The 20981-nt window shown below is 40.6% G+C and overlaps 1 protein-coding gene across 7 annotated transcripts in view; it reads left to right on the top strand.

Annotated features, from left to right (window-relative positions):
* The window catches only part of FNDC3A (fibronectin type III domain containing 3A), a 124035-nt gene that overhangs the window by 74190 nt on the left and 28864 nt on the right, over nt 1-20981 (top strand). For all 7 annotated transcript variants that reach the window (XM_075421743.1, XM_075421733.1, XM_075421723.1 and 4 more), the window contains 8 exons: nt 672-909; nt 3368-3640; nt 5641-5699; nt 14663-14820; nt 16003-16062; nt 18422-18560; nt 19204-19257; nt 19904-20028. In XM_075421743.1, the coding sequence (XP_075277858.1) occupies nt 672-909; nt 3368-3640; nt 5641-5699; nt 14663-14820; nt 16003-16062; nt 18422-18560; nt 19204-19257; nt 19904-20028 (1106 nt within the window). The remainder of the gene's footprint in view (nt 1-671; nt 910-3367; nt 3641-5640; nt 5700-14662; nt 14821-16002; nt 16063-18421; nt 18561-19203; nt 19258-19903; nt 20029-20981) is intronic.

The following is a 20981-nucleotide window of genomic DNA, read 5'->3' as shown; positions in this document are numbered from 1 at the left end:
AAAAGGTTTTTTTAAAAACTACCTTGAGTTGTAAAGGATTATGGAGTGGGCCGACTACCATCCTCCTAGTTCTTCTGCTTTAACAGCTTGGTGCAGACAATGGCTGCTGGACGCCAATGGGTGCAGCGTGGCAAGTCCTTGTGGGGTAGGGTTGGAGAACTGAGCTGGGCGCAGAGCAGAGACCAGGCACTGTTGTGCCTTTTCTCTCTCCATTTATGCGGTGTGAGGTCTGTTCACCCAGCACATCACTTCCAGGGAGCAGTCTAGTCGTTACGCTGTAGAACAAATCCTAGGAGCAGTGTAGCATACAAGCAATGTGAACAAGGGTGGAAGCAGGACCCTGGGGAGAAGCTAGGCTCATGCCATAAATATACATGTTTGTTTATAAGATGTTACAGTCGGATTTTTTTGAACAGTATTTTTCCCATTCACATTGAGAAATTATTGGCAGTTAATACACTTAAAAAGAACATAGATAGCCCTTTAATTGTCCTGGTTTTTTCTTAGGCTTTCATGTTTTCCTTTTCTCAATTTTAAGAGTTTTACCATTGCTAGTGTTGTTAAAGTATGTATAGAAACATACCTTTCAGACTGTCATTCCAAGCACGTTCATTCTTTTGCCAGTTACTAAGCATTTCTCTTTTTGGTGGGTGGTGTCTTTCACGGTACAGGTTATTGAGGATAACGGTGTTCGAAGGGTTGTGGTGGTTCCCCAGGCTCCGGAATTTCATCCTGGTGGTCACGCAGTGATCCACAGGCCTCCGCATCCCCCACTGCCTGGCTTCCTTCCTCTTCCAGCCATGATACCCCCTCCACCACGTCATATATACTCACCCGTGACCGGAGCCGGTGACATGGCAACACAGTACATTCCCCAGTATCACACCTCACAAGTATATGGGGATCTGGGTAAGTAGCTTATCGAATATTGCAAGTTCTGTCAAAGGAAATAATACTCTACTTGTTTCCAGCATCTGTTACGCTGATGTATGGGCTTTATCAAGGACGACGTAGAGCTTGAATGGGACCTATGCACAGAAGTTTTATGAGGATACTAGTCTTGTTTTTACTGAAGCTTATTATTCCAGAATAAGAATTTGACTTGTCAATTCAGTGGTGCATTAAACATACAGATTATTTCTTCTGTGTTATTAGTTACAGATTTGCCCAGGAAAACAATGCAGCAAGTGTTTGTAGTGATTCATTTGGAGCCTTCCTCTGAGATTAAACGTTTAAATCCATACCTCAGCACTGTGCTGAGATATCGTGTCTTGCAGGTATCCTGTTTGAAGCATGAAACAGGAGTTCTTAGTATTGATTATGAAAAAAAGATTGATATTTTTCTTAAAACTGTATGCATTTAGTCCAGTCTCCGTATTGAAGTCCCAACTTGAGTAATCAGGTGCCACCAACCTAAACTTAGTTGAAGTTGTCTTTGGTAGTGCTATTGACATCTGCCTTTAATACTGTTTAGTGGCAAAATGTATGTGTCTGTTATCTCAGGGTTGGGTTCCTAGATTAATATTTACCTTTCTGGGAGACTTGCTTTTCTTCAGATATACTTCTGCTATAAAGCAGGTGCTTTCAGAGAGCAGTGCCAGGTGGTTGTTTTTAGAGAAGAAAGCTGGAAGCTATGGAGGGGGGACTAAACACAGCTTTGCCATGTCGCTGTAGATGTGTAGGTTCTCAGCATTCTGTGATACTACTAAAATAATTAAAAATATTCTCCATATAATCACTGTGCTTAAATAGTCGTGATGTACCAATGTCCTGATCTTGCTGGAATTCTTAGTGTTTCTATATTCTTAAGTTGTGCTTTATTTCTTTCTTGTGCTATTTTGATAACAGTACATTATTAGATGCTCTTTGGGTGCTTATTTATAGTTTTATTAATTTCTTGGTTTCCTGTAGATAGCAGTTGTTTGCTTTTGGTTTGCTAAATTAAGAGATTAGAGTATGATAACTAAATGTATAAAAGGTAAAGGATACTACTTAATAGAATAATATTTTTTAGATTGCTGCTAAGTTATATCCCTTTAAATATAAATTCAGCAATAATTCGCTAATCTGCTCATGTAACAAAAAAAAATCATAAAGTGGGATTCTTTGGTTTTGCTTTGTTTTAAATATATATGTAAGATGCCCTTGGATTTAAGGAATTAGAGTGTTAGGGATGCTTTTATTTGTTACATATTTGCTACAGATTCCATATTCAATTCTGGACCAGTGACTTTGGCTATGACTTTCAGAAGTCAAAGCCCATAGTTAGGCTCCTATATGAGGAATCTGAATTTAAGGGGAAAAAAAAAACCAGAAGTGCTTAGATTGTGGTAGTTCACTAACAAGAGCACCTAAGTCTCTAATGGTAGTGAAAATCAGATTTCTGAGTAGTCACAGCTTATCTAGTAGTCATCTGTCAAATTTTCTGGGAATTAAGCTGACCTAAAAAAACAGAAACTGAAAATTTCTCTATAGTTTTGTGATTTTTATCCTCCTTGCAAGGAAGTTTTTGTTTGATCTTGTTTTCTATACTTCCTAGCACATAAGGAATAATAAATAATGAACTTCATTCTTCAGACCGAGTGATCCAGCTGACCTGAAAATGGGACAAATTCTATGCTGGTTTTGAAGGATGTATTTTTTTTTAAAGCTTTCATCATTTGTCACAGATAGGGTCACACTGAGGAAAGAGTTGGTGCCATGTGGTGCACTGTTTTAAAGTCTGGAGTCAGTAAGCTGTTTCTAAGCATGAAATGGAATAAAATGAAATGGATAAAAATGTTCGAACTGGACAGAAAAGTTCACCCATCTGCAGTTTAATTTTTTTCATTAGTCTGGTACTGACTTTTTTCTAAAGCCATGTTCTGACTTAGAGATGATGATACTGCAGCAATGCCTCGGGTTGCTGTGTACAGGAATAGTGTACTTACAAGACCTAGCCATACTGTCTTCAGTCTTTTATTGTCTTTCAGTTGCCCCATGCTTTTGTGGGGATTTTCCCTGTTGATATCTGCGGAAGTACCATTAAAGTAAGAGAGCTGTAGCTGCATACCAAAACTTAAAAGTTCTGTATGTTTTATTCAGCATTAGAGCAAACCTTCTCCCATGTAATAAAGTAGCACATTTTTTCTGTGTTGACTTTATCCTGTACCTTACAGCTGAAGGAAGATCACAGAAACATTTTAAGAATAGTTTTTAAGTAGAAAAAAGATGTACCTGCTGGACACTTCAGTTTTCCAGTAGCAGTAGAGATATAATATTACACACAAGCACACACTTAACACACATAGCATTTTTAGATAGATTTTAAATTACATTCTGTTTTTAATAGTTATTTTTAATTTTTGTCTTCTGTACTTTCATTTAGATGCTCTGCCTGCTCATGGAAGATCCAACTTTAGAGATGAACGGTCTAGTAAAACATACGAAAGGTTACAAAAAAAATTAAAAGATCGACATGGAACTCAGAAGGATAAGTTAAACAGTCCTCCATCATCTCCTCAGAAAAGTCCTTCTCCTACAAGTGAACATAATGGACTTACGAAAGGACAGGATGCAGCTGGTATAAGCACAGGTTCTGCCAAAAGCAAATCTTTGGGTAAAGGAAAGAGCAGTTCTCAGACAGACACAGAAGTAGAAGGTAAGTGTTAACAAGAATAATATGTATATATATATAATGCAAGTCCAGTGTCTGGCTGAACATAGCATCTGTAGATAGAACACCACACTTTGACAATCTTGAAGTCGAGTAGTAGTCTATGGCTTATATAGAAGGGAGTTAAGGGCAATCGACCTGCTCGTCACATTGGAATGATGGCTGAAGAGAACAAAATTACTGACATGCAAGCCTTGATGTAGATTTGAGCAGATCTTGCTAGTCATACTTTATAACACTGTTTAAAGAAAAAAAATCGATGCTTTGTCCGGAGTTATTGGTGCTTACATTTTGAGGAATCAGTGAATATTGATGGCCTGTTTGATATTGCAGAAAACATAGAAGGAACCAGCTATCTGGTACAGGAAGCCAACATTCAACTTGTTAAAGTTTTTTTAAGAGAGGTGCTGTTGTTAATGAAATTCCTGTCCCTACCAAGTCATTGTTGAAAGGCCTTTGTAGAAAATGACTGGTACTCAGGCTGATCCTTGTGAGTTCATGTTTATAAGACACTACCATAGGGAATGTGTTTGTTACTATTACCTTTATTTCACTGGAAAGCTTGTGACTCTTATAAATGGACTGAATTCACTCAGTCTTGGTCACACTGTCTTCATATCTGATGATGTGTCACTGTGCGGCTTTGAGGTCACTGGCATCGCACTTCACATTCAGAACACAATGTCCAAGACTTGTCATCAGTCAAGTACAATTTTACAGAATAGGGAGATGTAACTAGTGATGCTGAGGGAAACAAACCGTGATTTTCTCAACTCATTGAAGTTTGCTTTAGGGTGATGATTTTCTGCCAATGTATATTAGATTGCTGTAGGCTAAAAGGAATATGAGGAGAAAGTATGCCTAACTAAGACCAGAAAATCTCAACCTAAAAGGACTGTTTAAAAACGTGTGTAGACGATACCCTGTGAAAGCTTAGTGCCAAGGGACACCTTTGAGATACAACCTGAATTCAGAAGCTGGGAAGTGTTGCTCCAAACTTGTATGAATTCTTCTCATTGTAGTTCAGAGTGGTATTTGTCTTGGCTTCAGTTTGCTTTCTGTTAGGTGGTATGTATCTGTGAGTTAACTTTACCAAGGCACAGGAAATAAAATGTACTGTTACTTGCGTATGTTATGAAAATTACATTAAGGGATCTTTGGAAGTGTTTTATGTGAAAAGTGGAAAAGTCCACTTTTCAAAATTATTTTAGGAGACATTTTGGAGAATTTTGTACTGTGGCTTAGACTGGTGATAACAAACAGAAGTCAGAAATGCATTAATTAGTTGTAAACTTAGAAATATACAGTTGTAAATAGATTTCACATGTTTTAAAGAATTTTATCAGTTTTTCTTCTAGTTTAAGGCAAGTGAAGTGAATTAAAAATGCCTGGCCACACCTTCAAAACTGAGTAGCCTGTTCATTTACACTACTAAGTTAATAAAATTTTAATATTGTGTGAGAGAGAACAAATAAAACACTTTATATAAACTTACTGAGTCCTCTATAAAGCTCAGCTATACCTTCGGCAGAAAGAAAATGCCTTAGATTCTTTCCCTGAGATATAACTGAAGGCTAAGCTAAAGTTTGCCTTTGCAATTGAAGGAGGCGAACAGCGTTACCAGTAGTCCTCCACATGATTTGCAATAACATATTTAAAGTACTGTAACTTGATTACATGTACCTCCAAATAAAAATCTATAGGAAATATCTCAGCCAAGAGCTGAAGTTCTCCAGAGCAGTAGTTTGTTTAAAGTCACACATTAATAAAAGATAACCAGGCTTCCTGTATTCCATTATATCATAGAACTAGTTTTATATGAACAACTTCTGTGGGAGCTTTTTTGGTTTTATGTTGCTCTAGATGAATGCAAGTTGGCAGGATGTTCTATTTTATACATGTTCTAATCTATGCGCAGTTGTTGAATTTGAAGAGTCAACAATATTCATGGGTACTTTTTGTTTCCTTTGATTTTGTTTTTTAAGAAAAGGATGAAGAAACAAAAGCACTTGAAGCACTTCTTTCTAATATAGTCAAGCCAGTGGTAAGTAAATAAAGCTTTCCATAAAATTAGAATGTATCTGTTGCTAGTTTATACAGTTTCACCTTGTTGTGGTTTAACCCCAGCCAGCAAATGAACTCCACACAGCCACATGCTCGCTCCCCCCCAGTGTGACAGGGGAGAGACTCAGAAGGGTAAAAGTGAGAAAACTCAAGGGTTGAGACAAAGACAGTTTAACAGGTAAAGCAAAAGCCACGCATGCAAGCAAAGCAAACCAAGGAATCTATTTACTGCTTCCCATCGGCAGGTAGGTGTTCAGCCATCTGTAGGAAAGCAGGGCTCCATCATGCATAATGGTTACTTGGGAAGACAAATGCCATCGCTCTGAATGTCCTCGCCTTCCTTCTGCTTCCCCCCAGTTTTATATGCTGAGCATGACGTCATACGGTATGGAACATTCCTCTGGTAGGTTGGGGTCAGCTGTCCTGGCTGTGTCACATGCACACACTTCACACAACTAATACAGATGAGAAAACTTCTATGGAAGGAAGGATACAGAGGAAAGAAGATGAAGAAGAAGAAAGGGTCAGATGGAGTGATTGTCGGACTGCAAACATTGCCATTCATCAGCAACATACCTTCTCCCCTTCACCTCCCAGGCAACCTAGCCCTGGCTTTAGTGCCCAGTCTTGATTCTTCTTTCGTATGTTGCTTTACAGCCTGGTGAGGAGGGGCTGAGAGAGCTGGGACTGTTTAACCTGGAGAAGAGAAGGCTCGGGGTGATCTTCTCAATGTATATAGATATCTGCAGTGCGAGTGCAAAAAGAATGGACCCAGACTCTTTTCAGTGTAGCTAGCGTCAGGACCAGAGGCAATGGGCACAAACTGAAACACAGGGAGGTTCCCTCTGAACATCAGGGAACACTTTTTCACTATGAGGATGACTGAGCACTACCACAGCTTGACCAGAGAGTTTGTGGAGCCTCCTTCTTTGGAGATATTAAAAAGCTGTCTGGACATGGTTCTGGGCAGCTGGCTTCAGGTGACCCTGCTTGAGCCAGGGAGGTTGGACCAGATGACCTGCAGGGGTCCTTTCCGACCTCAGCCATTCTGTGATTCTGTGGTACTACAAGGGCTAAGCAAGGATTGTAATTATAGAGGCGTCCTGCTGTGTCCAGGTATCAGAATGGGTTAACACATCTTCAGTGCCCCTCTGTCTTTGGTGGCTAAGCAGCATGGAGGTGGAAACTGTCTGAATAAAATCCTATAAGAAAGGGTTGAGAGAGCTGAGATGAAGAAATGGAGAGGACTTAGCTGATCCTAGCTGTTGCTGTGGTGTAGATAGTAGCTGGGACAGTGAAGTTCAGTAGCACTTAACAGGATGACCTTGGTGATTTGAGCTAGTGGAGGGATGATAAAAAACGTTTTGGGGAAGAAACTGGGACTGAAAAGAAAGCTTGGGGAGATTAAGGTGTGGAGGAGAAAGGAAAGGAGAGGAGAAGAGACAGCTCTGACAAGGAGCGCCTCTGACAAGGTTCAAAGGACAGTCAAGACTTGAGGGATCCTAAAACAGACGAGGAGTCTAAGATGAGAAAATGAGACCAGGAACAAACAGAATAGTAGGTGTGTGAACTACTGGAAGGACAAGATAGAGAGCAAGTAGCTTTTCTGTTTATTATTTATACAAGCAGACTGATAGTGAAAGGGTGATGAGAATCTGTTTTGTTAGTAAGTCCGAGAGTGGTGGGGATTGTGGGCAGAAGTAGCAAGAGACTGAAACTGCCTGAGAAAGATGAAGGGTGGAGAGTGAGGCAAGGATACCAGAACTTTACTGAGAGACTAATGGGCTGAAGTCTGAGGTGAAGTAAACAAGGAGTACAGACTGGAATGAAAATTGTTGATTAGGACCAGCCTTCAAGAAGCTGGAGAAGAAGGTTCATGAGGGGTTATGGCTGTAAGAAATGAATGTAAGTCTACATCTGATAGCACTGATTTTTATCCAGGACCTGGAATGTAATCCAGCTTTCCCACATCTCATCTTTCTTCCGGCAGCAAGTACCTGCAAAGTCCTACCAGCAGAGGTTTTGTTTTGCTGCCTGTTGTTTCACTGCCCAGCTATGCGTCTTGTCCAGGTGTTAGCAAGCACATATTGCTATCACTGTTAGATCAAGCAGTAGAGGCTGGTGCAGTGGATCTGAAGGCTCTAGGCTTGCAGTAGGATGATGCTGGAAAGAATTTAAGGAGTCATTTGGTATTGAAAATACTTAAAAATGTAAATAATATGTATCTACACACACATTCTAGGAAAATATGCATCGAAATACTGTTAGAAGATTTCTGTTTTGTTCTCAAGGTGAAGCAGGAAAGATTTGGTAGTAATGCTGGTCCATTGTGTTCAAGATTACAATAGCCTTTTGTTTTTGTTTTTTTTAACACAGCAACATACTTTTCTTTCTGTATGATCCCTGCCATTCCCTGTACAAAGCATACCTGTTTTGGGAATGGATCAAGGCGGTGTAGCTAATGGGAACGGTGCCTTTGGCTGCTTTTGACTATGAGTCAGAAGAGTCTGTCCCAGCAAGGGAGCACGTGCCTAGTTTAGCCACATGCTGCATCAGAATAGATACAGAAACAAATTTTGCTGCGAGGTTAGCTTATTGCAAGACAGTGGTGTCACTGGGGTATGCTGGACAACAGTGTCCTCACCAGCCTTCAAGTCATTAGTGCCTGCTGTGCCCTTCTTAACATCCCGCGAACGTGGATGATCCTTTCTATCCTGACTGGAAGTAGGGGGATCAGTTCATTAGATGTGTGCACAGTCCTCTGCCAGTGGTCGGGGCACACAGGATGCCATCCAGGTATGGGGTGTCGTCAGTGGCTGTGTTGCTAGGGGGAATGACAACTCTGAGTTTCCTGGGGTAGTTAGAGTGAGACTGTGAGAAGTGTGATCAGCGGGCAGTATCTTCTGCTATGTTGCTGATAACATACGAAAAAGCAACAGAGTGCCAGTACTGTCTTGTTTTCTTTCACTTCCTTCCACCCTCAACACTCAACCGTCCATGCCTTTTAGGCAGGCACGATATTTCACCTCCCTACCATGTCCTTACTTGAACATCATTGCATGTAGCTGTGTGGCTACGAGTGATCTCTCTGCCTCAGAAGACGTCACGGGCTTAGACAGTAGTAGTCTGCTAGACGTGTACACGAGGCAAGAGCCAGACTTCCAGCATTTGGAGAGGCTTGTGCTTTGCAAAGGCAAGGGACCGTCAGGGCTGTGGATGGGTGGAAGACTAGCTGATGTTGCAGCCTGGGGGAGTGTGACATGGTAAGAGAAAGGGAGGCTGTTACCTACTTAGGCCTTGCAGGATCAGAAGCAACCCTCGCACAGTTTCTCCAAGGAAGCATTTTCCTCACCCTCCCGCAAGTGAACCAGGAGACTGAGTTTTTTCACATCTCCTGTTTGTAATTCTCATCAGAAATATTCCTTCAGGGTGTTGATTAATGTTTTACTTGAAGCACTCACTGTGGGGATTTTGCCATGATGCTACTCTTGATGGATCATCAACACCCTGTTCACTGGTTGAACTCCAGAGCTGGCACAGGCAATACTGGGTAGTGGCCTTGGTGGTGGTCAGATGGTCATACAGGTGCTGTCCAGTACAGTGTCCATTGCACCCTATCCTGCTCCAGAATGCTCGGAGTGGGGCTGATGGCTGTGACCTGTCCCATATCTTAATGCCCAGGTGCAGGGCATGCACATCTAAATCAAGTGGTGGGCTCCATGGTGTGCTTTCATTCACACATCTTCAGTTCTGTGCAGTATGGGGCACATCAGCTTTGGTGCCTCCAGACTCCCGTTAGCTGTTTTTATGAACATGTTCTCATTTTTTTAAACTTTTCCCTGAGTGGATCCCCCATCCTCTCATACGTGGCAGTGTTAAGTCAAGATTGTAGTGTGACATCTGCCACCAGATGACCCTTCTACTTAGGGAGGTCTTGAACTTTCTATACCCAGATGTGAGTTGGAGTGGTTCTGCAGATTGCAACACGCTGAGTCCTCAGCATCTGAGCAGAGTCTCCACCAGCTGTCTTGTCCATTAACCAAATAGCAAAGCAAGCAGAAGAAAAGACAAGGGGACCTGAAAAGGCAAAAGCAAAATGAAGAATGGAACAGAAAGCGGAGTATTTGATAAGGAGAGGCAATAGGAACTCAGCATTTGAGGGTTGGTTATATAGCGTGTAAATCCCTTAGGACGGCATCGTGTTTTGTGGTTCATGCATGTTCTGTATATGCCTGTGGGCTTTTAGGACGCGATGCACCTCCCTCACCAGTTAAGTATCTTGTGTCACTGTTTGAGTGCAGTCTGGTTTGCACTTGCTAAAACTGCTCTTCTGTGTGACCCAAATGGCATGTGTAGTGTAGTTAATGAGGAGACTCGCTTTTGTGAGCTAACGAAGACGTGCCTACCTCTTAGTTTCCTCAGTGTTAGGACCTGACTCAAGTATTGTACTCTGCTTTGTAGAAGCTCACGGTGCTCAGAGCTGCAACCAAAATCAATTGCAGCTGCTTGAATAAGCATACAAAGTAATAAGTAACGCCAAGTTTTCTGAAAAAACCACTCACGGGTGTCTCAGGGTACTTAGGAATAGTGGGTTCTTATGATCTTAGTCTTTGTTCTTCAGAAGTATTTTTTGCCTCCTTATACTGCAGAGATTTTTTGAAAATATGCAAGTCTTTTGTGCATGAGAACTGACAGGAATTTTGGAAACTTTAGTATTTCTTTCCCATAACAGAGCTCTGGCTAGTGTTCACGAAGTCAAGTATTGGGATATTATTAAACATCAGGGATAAAGGAAAATATTGAGTAATTGCTTCTCAGTGAAGAAATTAGTAATGACTGTCATGTGCTTGCATCATGTGAAGCTGGAGTTTTGTGTTAAAATAGTATGTGCTGATGTAATCTAAGACTGCCATAGTGCATATACACAACAGAGAAAAGGTTTTTACAGGAAATCTTAATTTTAGCAATTTTTAGTCTTTTAATACTTTGCTTTTGTCTCTTATTAATAGCCTTGGGAGGAAGAATATAGCTGGATGTAGACTTGTCTTTAAGAATCATTCTCTTAGCTGGAAGTTGAATCTGAAAAGCAGTATCAAATGTTTTATAAATGAGTTGAAAAGGACTTAAATTACATGCTCCGATTCTCTCTTGTCAATGCTTGCCGCTGTGATTGTTTAATTTTTTTTAGCAACTGGGGGTATGTGAAAATACTCATACACCTATACATGAATTTATTGAAATCTCCAGAACGTAGAAAATATGTAACGTCATATAGACTGTAGATCTAGAAGAAAACCTTTGATGTCACTCAGTCCCACTCCTACTGCCTCTCTTATTTTGTGCAATTACTGATGCCTCACGCAGGGGCTGTATTTCTGCGTACCCCACAGTCCCCCACCCCTGTTCTCTGGGTTTGCAAAAAGGAACAAGTTAGCACCTTCAGTGGGATTCAGGTGTATGAGGGACAGGGTTGGAATTTTTTTCCAGTATTTATCCCTGCCAAAGCATTGTGTTGTACCTCTTGTTCTGTTGTTCTTCCTGTGAGCCTGTTCACCTAGGCCCACAGGTATCTGCCTCTTACACTTGTTCCAGAAGTGGTTCACTCCCCAGCGCTCCTCAGCAGGGCTTACCAGTTTAGACTTGGCTTCTTGCATATCCTTGGTTTAATGTGCGTGTACATCACAGACAGGGAACCGGTGGTTTAACCTGACCACCGGGTTTATTGCAGACTCCTGAGTTTCACTGGGCACCATCTACTGGGCCCAGTGACTTTGGTATAGGTTGTATATTTCCTAGTCCAAAAGCCCGGTTACATAAGATGGATATGCATTGCTGCCTCATTGCGAATGCAGGGTGGAAATAATATTTTACAGTTTTAACTTGTACATCCATCAGTAATAGAGCAATGCCTCACTTGAAGCTTACCTGATAGATTTTCTTCATTCTAATATCTATTGTCTGTAATCCTGTTAGGTTTTTTTGTTTCATTGCGTCTTTTGTTGGGGTTGATGTAGCTTGAGAGTTAGCATGACTAGGCCGCTTAAGCAAAACAGTCAGCATAACTGAACAGGCCCCTGGAAAGGACAGCTAAGAATAACAATTGAGAAAGTTCTGATAGTGCCCATGGTGTGGGTTAACAAAAACAAGATGTGTTCAAGGACATGGAGGCGGTCTGTTGCTATTAGCGTTAGTGCATAGTTACCAATCATGAGGGAATGTGGGGTGCGTGAACAGCGCGTGATTTATGTCTGTAGCCTATCCGAATAAGCGTGATTGCGTGTGCAGATATGAAAAATGTATATAACCACGCAAGCAGACCAATAAATCAGAATCGGCTATGCATTGTATCAGTGTGTGAGTCATTCCTGTCCCTGCATGGATGCTGAAACTCGGCAATCTTTTAACTTCTCTTGTATTTTCTGTTAAATAGTTGCTTGTTGACCAACATATTTATCTTTTCCGCGTATGTGTGCATGTGTGTGAATAGAGAATTTGTAGAATAGAGAATTTGTAGAATAGAGAATTTGTACTTTTTATGCATTGCAGCTCTTTATGCACCATTAAGATGTCCTTAATTCCCAGCTGCTGTGAATACTTCTCACTTTGCATTTCTGATTATGTTCAGTTCCACTATCTGTTGCTTTTAAGCTTTGGCAAATTGGTCACAGCAAAGCTTCAGCTCTGCATAATATTCTTTAGTCACATACTCTGTTTACACAAAGTAAAACAACCAGAACAACCTACATAGTCACTGACTGTTAGCTTGGTACATAACACTGCTTCATTGTGTTACAGTTACTGTGTTAACAGTTGTCCTCTGTTATTTTAGAAGTCTTATAGAAGGTTTATGTGAGTTGACCAACAGACATTGCCCTGGGGGAATAACTCAGGATAACAATTTTTCATCCAGTCAGTTCACCTTGTTCTCTGTTGACATTTGTTGATATGTGATGGTTTCCACTAATACTCTCGGTTTAATTTGACTAGTCATTGTCCTGTGAGTTTTCTGCTAGTCTGGTCTTTGATCTCCCTCCCACCCTTTCTGCTCTCTCTGTACTGAACAGTTGAAACCTCTAATCTTTTTATGTTCCAATAAGATGTAATGCCACCTTTCACTCATACCAACCACATCACTTCTCCAGTGTAAAAGAAGACAGACTAAGATGTATGAAGAGAAATGTGATCTGTCAAGTCTATGAGGCAGTTAAGCATTAGTAAAGTGTTCGATGGGATGCTATGTGCAGTTCTGGGCAAAGCACTGAAGATAATAAAACAGTAGGAGATAAGGAGAACGGCGAGAATGATCAGAGATTTAGATAAGTGAGGGGAGACACAAATGCAAACAGTCTTCAAATACGTAAGAAACAACTGCAATTCTGTTATGAAATGACTGGAAAGAGTAGGTGGGTGCAACATATAAACCACAGTAGCAGACATACAATATTAATAAACACCCACAAATTTTTAGACTTCCTTCTGTAACAGATCCTAAAAATTTGTAGTCACATGCACGCATCCCTGCACTCACCTACAGAAATACAAGCATCCGCAGGGCCTTGCAGCACGTGTGGGTTTCAAGCAGCACCCACTCTTCTGGGAGTGTGGGTGCCCCTAATTGCATTTCTGCTCTGGGAGACGTGGGTGCTTTAGCTTTGCATGTAACTGTAATTCCCTAAAATTTGTGGTTCCCTACCATCTGCTAATCTACAGGCCATTGAGAAAGCTCTCCACCAGGTCACATGCACCTGCCTAAGCTGTGGGTCCCTGCCTGCTGCACACCAAACTGCTGTCGCACGAGCTGGGGTGCAGCTATTCACAGCATTGATCAGGCCTGGACAGAGGTGGCAATGGTGGCAGTGCAATCTGTTGCACTCTCTGGCCAGGTTTTGATCATCGCTCTGTTCCGCTCCAGCATCTTTTATCCCTGTTACGAATTTTCATGCTGCTTTTGTACTTCTGGAGCTGATTCCTTCTCTGTCTCAGAAGTCTGCCGGTGATTCCCCAGTTACCATTTAATCCACCTGAGGGTCACCGCCTTTAGCGCAATGAGTCTGTTGGGGCAGACGCTTCTCAGAGTAGGAACTGTTGTATTCACACACACTGTTTATGCTCGTATTTCTGTCACACCAACTGTTGTTGTCCAGGCCTTTCTGCAAAGGCTGGGCTGTGCAGGCAAGCACCACCACAGGAATTCTTTAGGATGTTGTTTATATATACACATATATGTATGTGTGTATATATACGTATGTGGACCTTGTTAACATGCATTCCTCGCAAGCATCTTTGCTCAAAGTACCTTACACATTGTAATGTTCTGTTCGCTAACAGAGTGCTAGATTAGAGCCTCAGGTAGTTGTATCCCTATTAATATCCTGATCAAAAACAATTTGCTGAGGTAGTCAACTAAATAATAGGTTCTAATCTGATGGGAGAGGCTACTTGTCCCAGTCATAATTAAATGCCTAAAGCAGAGTTTTTTTATGTACCTGCTACAGTAATGCCAGTCATTTTTGAACATTCGTGAGCTTCTATGTATTTCATATCAAAACCAAGTCAGCAAGAAGGTATTTAAAAAAATCACGGTATCAGTCATGTAAAAAAAAAAATCTGAAACATTGTAATTTAATAAAATGACTGATTGACAGTGTATGTTTGCCATCTCTTGTGCTTCGTAAATGATAATTTTTCTGTAGCCCACTAGGTGGCATTGGTTACTCAGAAGTTTGTTTGCACCCAGCCCTGGGGTTGCAGTTTGCTCATGACATTTCTTAGATTTCCAGCTTGATTTCATCTGTAAATACTAACTGATAGCTGTTAGATCAGCATAAATACTGTGATTTGCGAATGCTGTATGATCATCTTCTATTTGGGCCTACATGGCAAAGCAGCATGGATATACGGTAGCATTTAAATGGCAGAGGTCTCAAAGTTGTATTTCTATAGGTATCAGACATTCAGGCAAGAACAGCACTGCTTGTGTGGACCCCTCCATCCAGTGATACCAGAGAAGACGCTGACAAGAATGACACACCAGATGTTTATACTTATGAAGTAATGATATCAAATACCGGAAAAGATGGAAAGTACAAAACTGTATACGTGTAGGTGTTCATGATTTTTATTTAATTGTTTTTGCATTGAATTAAGCAGCTTAAAACTTCTTGAATTTCTGCGAGTTGTCCAGAGATTTGAGTAATTAGCGGTTTTGTGTAACTTCTCTTTTGAAACAAACTACTTTTTTTCGGTAGAATTGGTTCTGCTGTATTACTGAAGTCTCTGCCATCAACTAGAATTTAAAGACTTTGTTCTTAGATATTGTAAGCATGTTTTAATATCATTTAGCTGTATTTCAACCAGCAGCACTAGAAACTACGGGTTGTCAGTTAGTGAGATATACAAGTAGTGAGAAATGCAAATTGTGTTTGTAGTTATTTACTTCAGCACATGCTTCTGTTCCCAGGGAGGTTATCCCTTCCTTCCCTGAAAGTGCCCTTGGTAAGAGATAGTCTTAAGATATGAAATAAAGTAATTAGATTCACACAGAACACAGACTCTGGCCGCAGAAAAACAAACAAAACTCTTCAGTTGTTTAATTCCTAGTACAATGGTTTCCAGTCAGTTTTTTGCAACTTGGAGAAACATAACAGAAAATTTACCGTTAAGGGCGTAGAGCTCTCTATACAAATCTTTATATTTAGCTAGTTTATTTTAGGCACCTTCCATGGATTTCTTAGAAGCAGTACATGAATCACAAGTTCGATATCCCTGTCCTAGAAGCTTAGAGGAAAAGAAATGAGCTTTGCTGACCTAAGCTGATGTCAGTGAAAGCAGACTAATAGATGTCACTGAGGTGCCTTTTCTGTTTACTGGGCTCTAACAAGTAGGTATATGTAGTCATTTACAGTTTCAGGTAATCGTTTTTGCAAGGCTGAACTGAGCTTCTAAAGGCCCAGTACTTCGATTTTTTTGTATGTGTAATAAAATACACATGCAGCTGATCTTACTGAGTAAAGAAGAAAATAATTATGCTTAAAAAAAATAAACAGAACAACAAAAGACACACAAAACCACCTGGGCAAAACAACAAGAATCAAATGAGAGAAGCCCCTGAAATTCAATGATAAATGCATTTTCATCTTACTATATTTAGCAACAGAAACAAACTGTTAGCAAGTCTATTTCTTAGAAGGAGTGTTAGGTGGATGGGTTAGATGATGTATGTCTTGTTATAAATGTATGGGATTCTGAAACAGTCTCTTAAACCAAATCATATGTCTTTCCAGTGGAGAAGAAAATAAAGTTACTGTAAATGATCTCAGGCCAGCCACTGACTACCATGCAAAGTGAGTATCTCCTGCTCTATTCATTATATTCAATGGAAATGTTGTAAAAGTTTCATTAGATCTGTGTATTTGCGGTAGTCTTCAGAGATTCTTTATCGCATCTCACCCTCCTTTGAGTCACATATCAGCATTTTTGGCTTAGCTGACCACTCAGTCCATTTTGGAAAACAGAAAAGTGTTGCACCCTCATCGAACACCCATGCGCTTTACTTCTCAGGTCATGCTAGAACAGTGACATTTTTCTGTCCTCTGAGCCAGGCACAGATGCTGCTTGCTTTTTCTGTTTCCCAGAAGCATCAGAGGGAAGTAGCTTGCGCAGGAACATACTCACTGCTGGTCACCTGAAGGTCAGCTTATGCTGCTTTCACTTTGCTCCAGACCAGTAAATCTGACCCCATATGCATTACTAAATATACCCCCAGCTCAATGTATTTCTATCATTCTAGCAGATTTTGCTGCTTCGCTATGTCCTACTGAAGAAGTAGTGTAGGATTGGAGAGATGTAGTTAGGTGGTGTTCTTCCCTTCTTTTTTACATATTGGAGAGTTGTCATTTCTTGGTTAAAAAAACCAGTTTGCATACGGTAGTTTATCAATACGTAACATCGTGAAGGCAAAAGTGAGAGTCACCTTAGAAGTACTGCCTTTTCAAGAAATAATTGCAGTTGGAGAGTGCAACTTCAGAAGTGAATGAATGTGCAGCATGTGAGGGTTTTGCCTCTCTCGACTGTGTGGAGAACCCCAAGATTCCCGTGTACTGACCAGGGAACCAGTTCAGAGGTGGTTGGCAGGAAGCACAGGAGCAGAAGTGTGTCTGGGTAAGGATCCAAGTCAAAAATGTATTGCCTCTTTGCACATGGGCTGTAGAACATCAGCAGTAGGGAGGAAGGGGATTTCTGCTCTGTCAGTCTTCTGATTGGTGTTTGCTCAAGTGGGAGAGCTACGTTCCTGGTCCTTGGTGTGAGGGAGTCTGTACCTCCTCGTGCTGTTTTCCAGGGTATTGTCCTGGTTGCCAGTCTGGAAGCAGAAGAGGGTTGATCTATTCTTCATCACTCACCTCATTTAATTTGGGGTACTCTGTGGCCTGCAGCACGGGTTCAGGAGAATTGACGCAAAGATATTCATACGAAATTTTTTCCCTGTGATTTTGTTCCTATTTTGAGTAGCGTTTATGCACTTTACCTAGTGGTGTTTAAGTTGAAAATGCATGGAGCATAAGGGTCAGAGCCTAGGACTTTTTTTTTTCCTATGTAAGTCCTTTTTTATCAGGCTACATTGAGATTCTTTCTTGCTTAATTCTGGTCATTGTAGAGAATGCATGGGAATAGATGACTTGGCCATTTAAGCTCTTCCTGAACTAGGAGTTAAACAGAATTCTGCCAGTGCAAACACTGCTCAAAATCAATGAAGACCAGAAAGACTGAACAATGATGATAACTGACAAATTACGTATTTGCAGCCGCATGCAAGCACAGACAACTTTGTGTGCAACACTAGTCACTATTCAAATATCTCCCTCTCCCTGTTAGTGAAATCTACAAAGCCAAATTTCTTGTGACTTGCTGTTCATGCAACAAGAACATGTAAGGACTTCTGCATCTTCGTAAGCAGGCAAGACAACTCTTAAACCAGTGATCAGAAGAAAGTTTTTTTGGTGGGTTTTGTTTTTTGCTTTCAAAGGAACAGGTGAATTGGAAAAAAGCAATGTGTAGGTTACCCCAAGGAGGAGACAAGGCATGGGTACACAGCTGAGCAAGGTGGGAGGGGAGAGCTCGGGGGGATGCCAAGTCACAATCCTGTATTTAATTTTGGAGAAAAGCTATTAGAAAAACAAACCTTTTCTCTTTGAGACAGAAGAGTGAATTCACTCTTGTGAGGTACATGGAGAGTTAATTCATAGCCTTCCTAAAGGAGAGGACAGGGTGAACAGATTCAGCGAGGTCTTGAACGAGTGGAGAAGGTACTCTGAAAATAATATCAGCAGCTTCATTGTGCTCATCTGACAAAAGCACTTGCAGAAGAATTATTCATAATACCAATTAACATGTCTACAACACATAAGCCTACAAGATGTTACTGTTATTTCGCAACTGAAGTACAGCAAATAACAGGCTTACTTCAAATGTGATTGTGAGACTAAAGCTGACTGGTGGTAATGATGTACATCCAAAGTAAAGGACTCTCTTCTTTTGCATTACTTCTGTTGACCAAGATGCTTCCACCATTTATATTTATTTATAACAGTGACATTTTAATAATGAGGTAGCAAGGCAGTAACTTAGTTCTGAATGTTCAGTTTTCCTTGGAAACTGTATGTACAGATTTTGAAGCAAAATATTATTGACTGTTTTCCACTTTAGAGTCCAAGTAGAATGCAACTGTGTAAAGGGGAGTCCTTCAGAAGCAGAGAGTTTTACCACAACGAGTTGTGAACCTGATGCTCCAAATCTGCCCAGGATAACTAATCGGACCAAAAATTCTCTTACTCTGCAGTGGAAGGTAAGAATTGTTTTAAAACCTTTACAATGAATATTCTAAACTCTTAAGAATTGTTTCAGATTTGTCAATAAAATGTCAGTTTATTGTAACGGAAAATTTTTGTCAGACATACTCATTTCAGTCACAGTTCTGTGACTGAACAGTACAGTATGTGTATTGGGTTAAATGTGGACTTCAGTAAATAAAAGAGATTCCCAGAAAAGCAAGGAGCCTTTGTAGATAAAGTTACTGAGCTCTGAACAGAGACGCTGGTTTGAGTTCCAGTCTCCTGCTGTACTGTGGAACCAATTCCATTCTCTGTACTGAACATCACCTTATTCGTGCAAAGCAAATGAAGTGGTCTGGAAAAACTGAGATTTAAGCAGACCTGCAATCTAGCTGCTCAGAAAAATTCTGTAGCATTTTACACTGCTGCCAGAATATTTTTTCAAGGTCTAAATTACAAAACAAAACCAAAAACCTGATGCAAGCATTCACTGGATGGAGACTGAACAAGGACTGTCTTGGAAAGTGAAATAGTCATGTAAGGGGAGCGTCATTTGCCCGCCACTGGTCTGGCCGTGATTTGACTCATACATGCATTTTTTCCGTAAGTGGCCTTGTAACCAGTTAGAGCTCTAATTTTCTTCTTTTCCTGTTGCAGGCATCTTGTGATAATGGTTCTAAAATCCACAGTTACCTTTTAGAATGGGATGAAGTAAGCAAGTTATTGTATTTATTTTTCATTTTGCGGTTTTTTAAGAAGTAGCTGTATGTGACTCTGCACATGAAGTTGTATGAACCTTTTGACTTCTGTCTAGAGGCATATGAGAAATACGTAATTCTTGAAGCAATTATGAAAACATGGTTATTGCCCAAATTTTTTCTTGTAGAATATAAAATATTTGGAAGTTCCTAATTACATGATTCTGCTGCTCTTAATAGTGGCTTTTTCACCTGTAGTCCAATACTTCTCTCAAGACCTGACACTGAAGGATCATTTTCTTGTAACAGTCTTTCTTCTGTACAAAGCGGGTGGATCTGCTATGCCCCTGCAAGCATCTTCCAATCCCTATCTGGACAGCTATCCTGAGATGGCAGAGATGTAGAAGCTTCATGGCTTTTTCCTTCCGACCCTGTGGAGCTGGGAAATGGAAAGGAAATAAAAAAGCCTCCAATTCAGCACATATACAAAGTTATATATATACTAATAGCTACTAAATATATATACTACTACCTCACTGTGTGGGACGTTCTTGAGTTACGTTTCATTTCAAAGAGTGAGTTTACTTCACATTTGTGTGTTAATCGAGGGACACGTGTATAAGAGGGTGAGTAATGTGATTAATTTAATTCCCTTTTAGGGGAAAGGAAATGGAGAGTTTTGCCAGTGTTATTACGGCCAACAGAAGCAGTATAGGATTACTAAACTATCACCAGCAATGGGGTACACCTTTAGGCTAGCAGCCAAAAATGACATGGGAATGAGGTAAATACTACTATTATATACATAAATATGGAATGTATATGCATGCATGTGTGTGCTTGTTTAGGAAAAATGTGTGATGGCATTTAAAAAATATTTCTTTTGTACAGCTAGGATGAAACAGAATACAGAATATAGAATAATTCAGTTGGAAGGGACCTACAATGATCATCTAGTCCAACTGCATATTTAATTCACCATATGTGATTGCATTATTCAGTTTGCAGATTACTTGTGAACTACGAACCACTTCACCCTGCTTCAGCAGGGGAGATTGGACAAGATCACCTCCAAAGAGCCCTTCCAGCCTCAGCTCTTTTGTGATTCCCAGCGTAATGCATTTTGTCCAGGCATGGTATAGCTGTATACTATAACCACTACCTATGTGCATACTTACCATATAAATGCTACAAATCTAAGCCCCTCTTAGAAGCAGATAGTACTGCTACTTCTGCCAGACTTAGCCTCATTTCCTGAACAGCCTGCTCAGACATTTGTACTTGGTGCCCCTAGAACGGGGAGCGGGAGCGTGGCACACACAGCCTGGCTGCTCCCACGTGAAATCAGCTCAGGCTGTGCTGGTTTTTAGCTTCAGTCATTGTAGACCTGTGCTGACCGTTGAAGTTGCTACCTTGGGCGTATTTTGTACTGCTCATACTGGATACATGTCAGACCACCTGTGCAAGCATAGTATCCATTTACTGACTTGCATCCCTCTGTTCCACAGTAGGTCTTTTTATGTAACTTACTTGTGTTTTCACTTCAAGGCGTGTCTAAGCATAATCAGATAAGATTAAGAGTTGTTAGGAGATTCACTGGTGCATGCTCTACTTCATTTGTTCTGTGATAAGACTTTCATATTGGCAACTCTTAAAGTAACTTAACATTGAATGAGGCTATTATTTTCTGAATCACTAAATAAACTAGTACTTGGCAGTAGGGCTTCAAGCACATAA

This window comes from Opisthocomus hoazin, chromosome 1, assembly GCF_030867145.1.
Source record: "Opisthocomus hoazin isolate bOpiHoa1 chromosome 1, bOpiHoa1.hap1, whole genome shotgun sequence".
NCBI lineage: Eukaryota > Metazoa > Chordata > Aves > Opisthocomiformes > Opisthocomidae > Opisthocomus > Opisthocomus hoazin.
The sequence above is the reverse complement of the archived record's forward strand: the minus strand, read 5'-3'. Positions and strand labels throughout refer to the sequence as shown.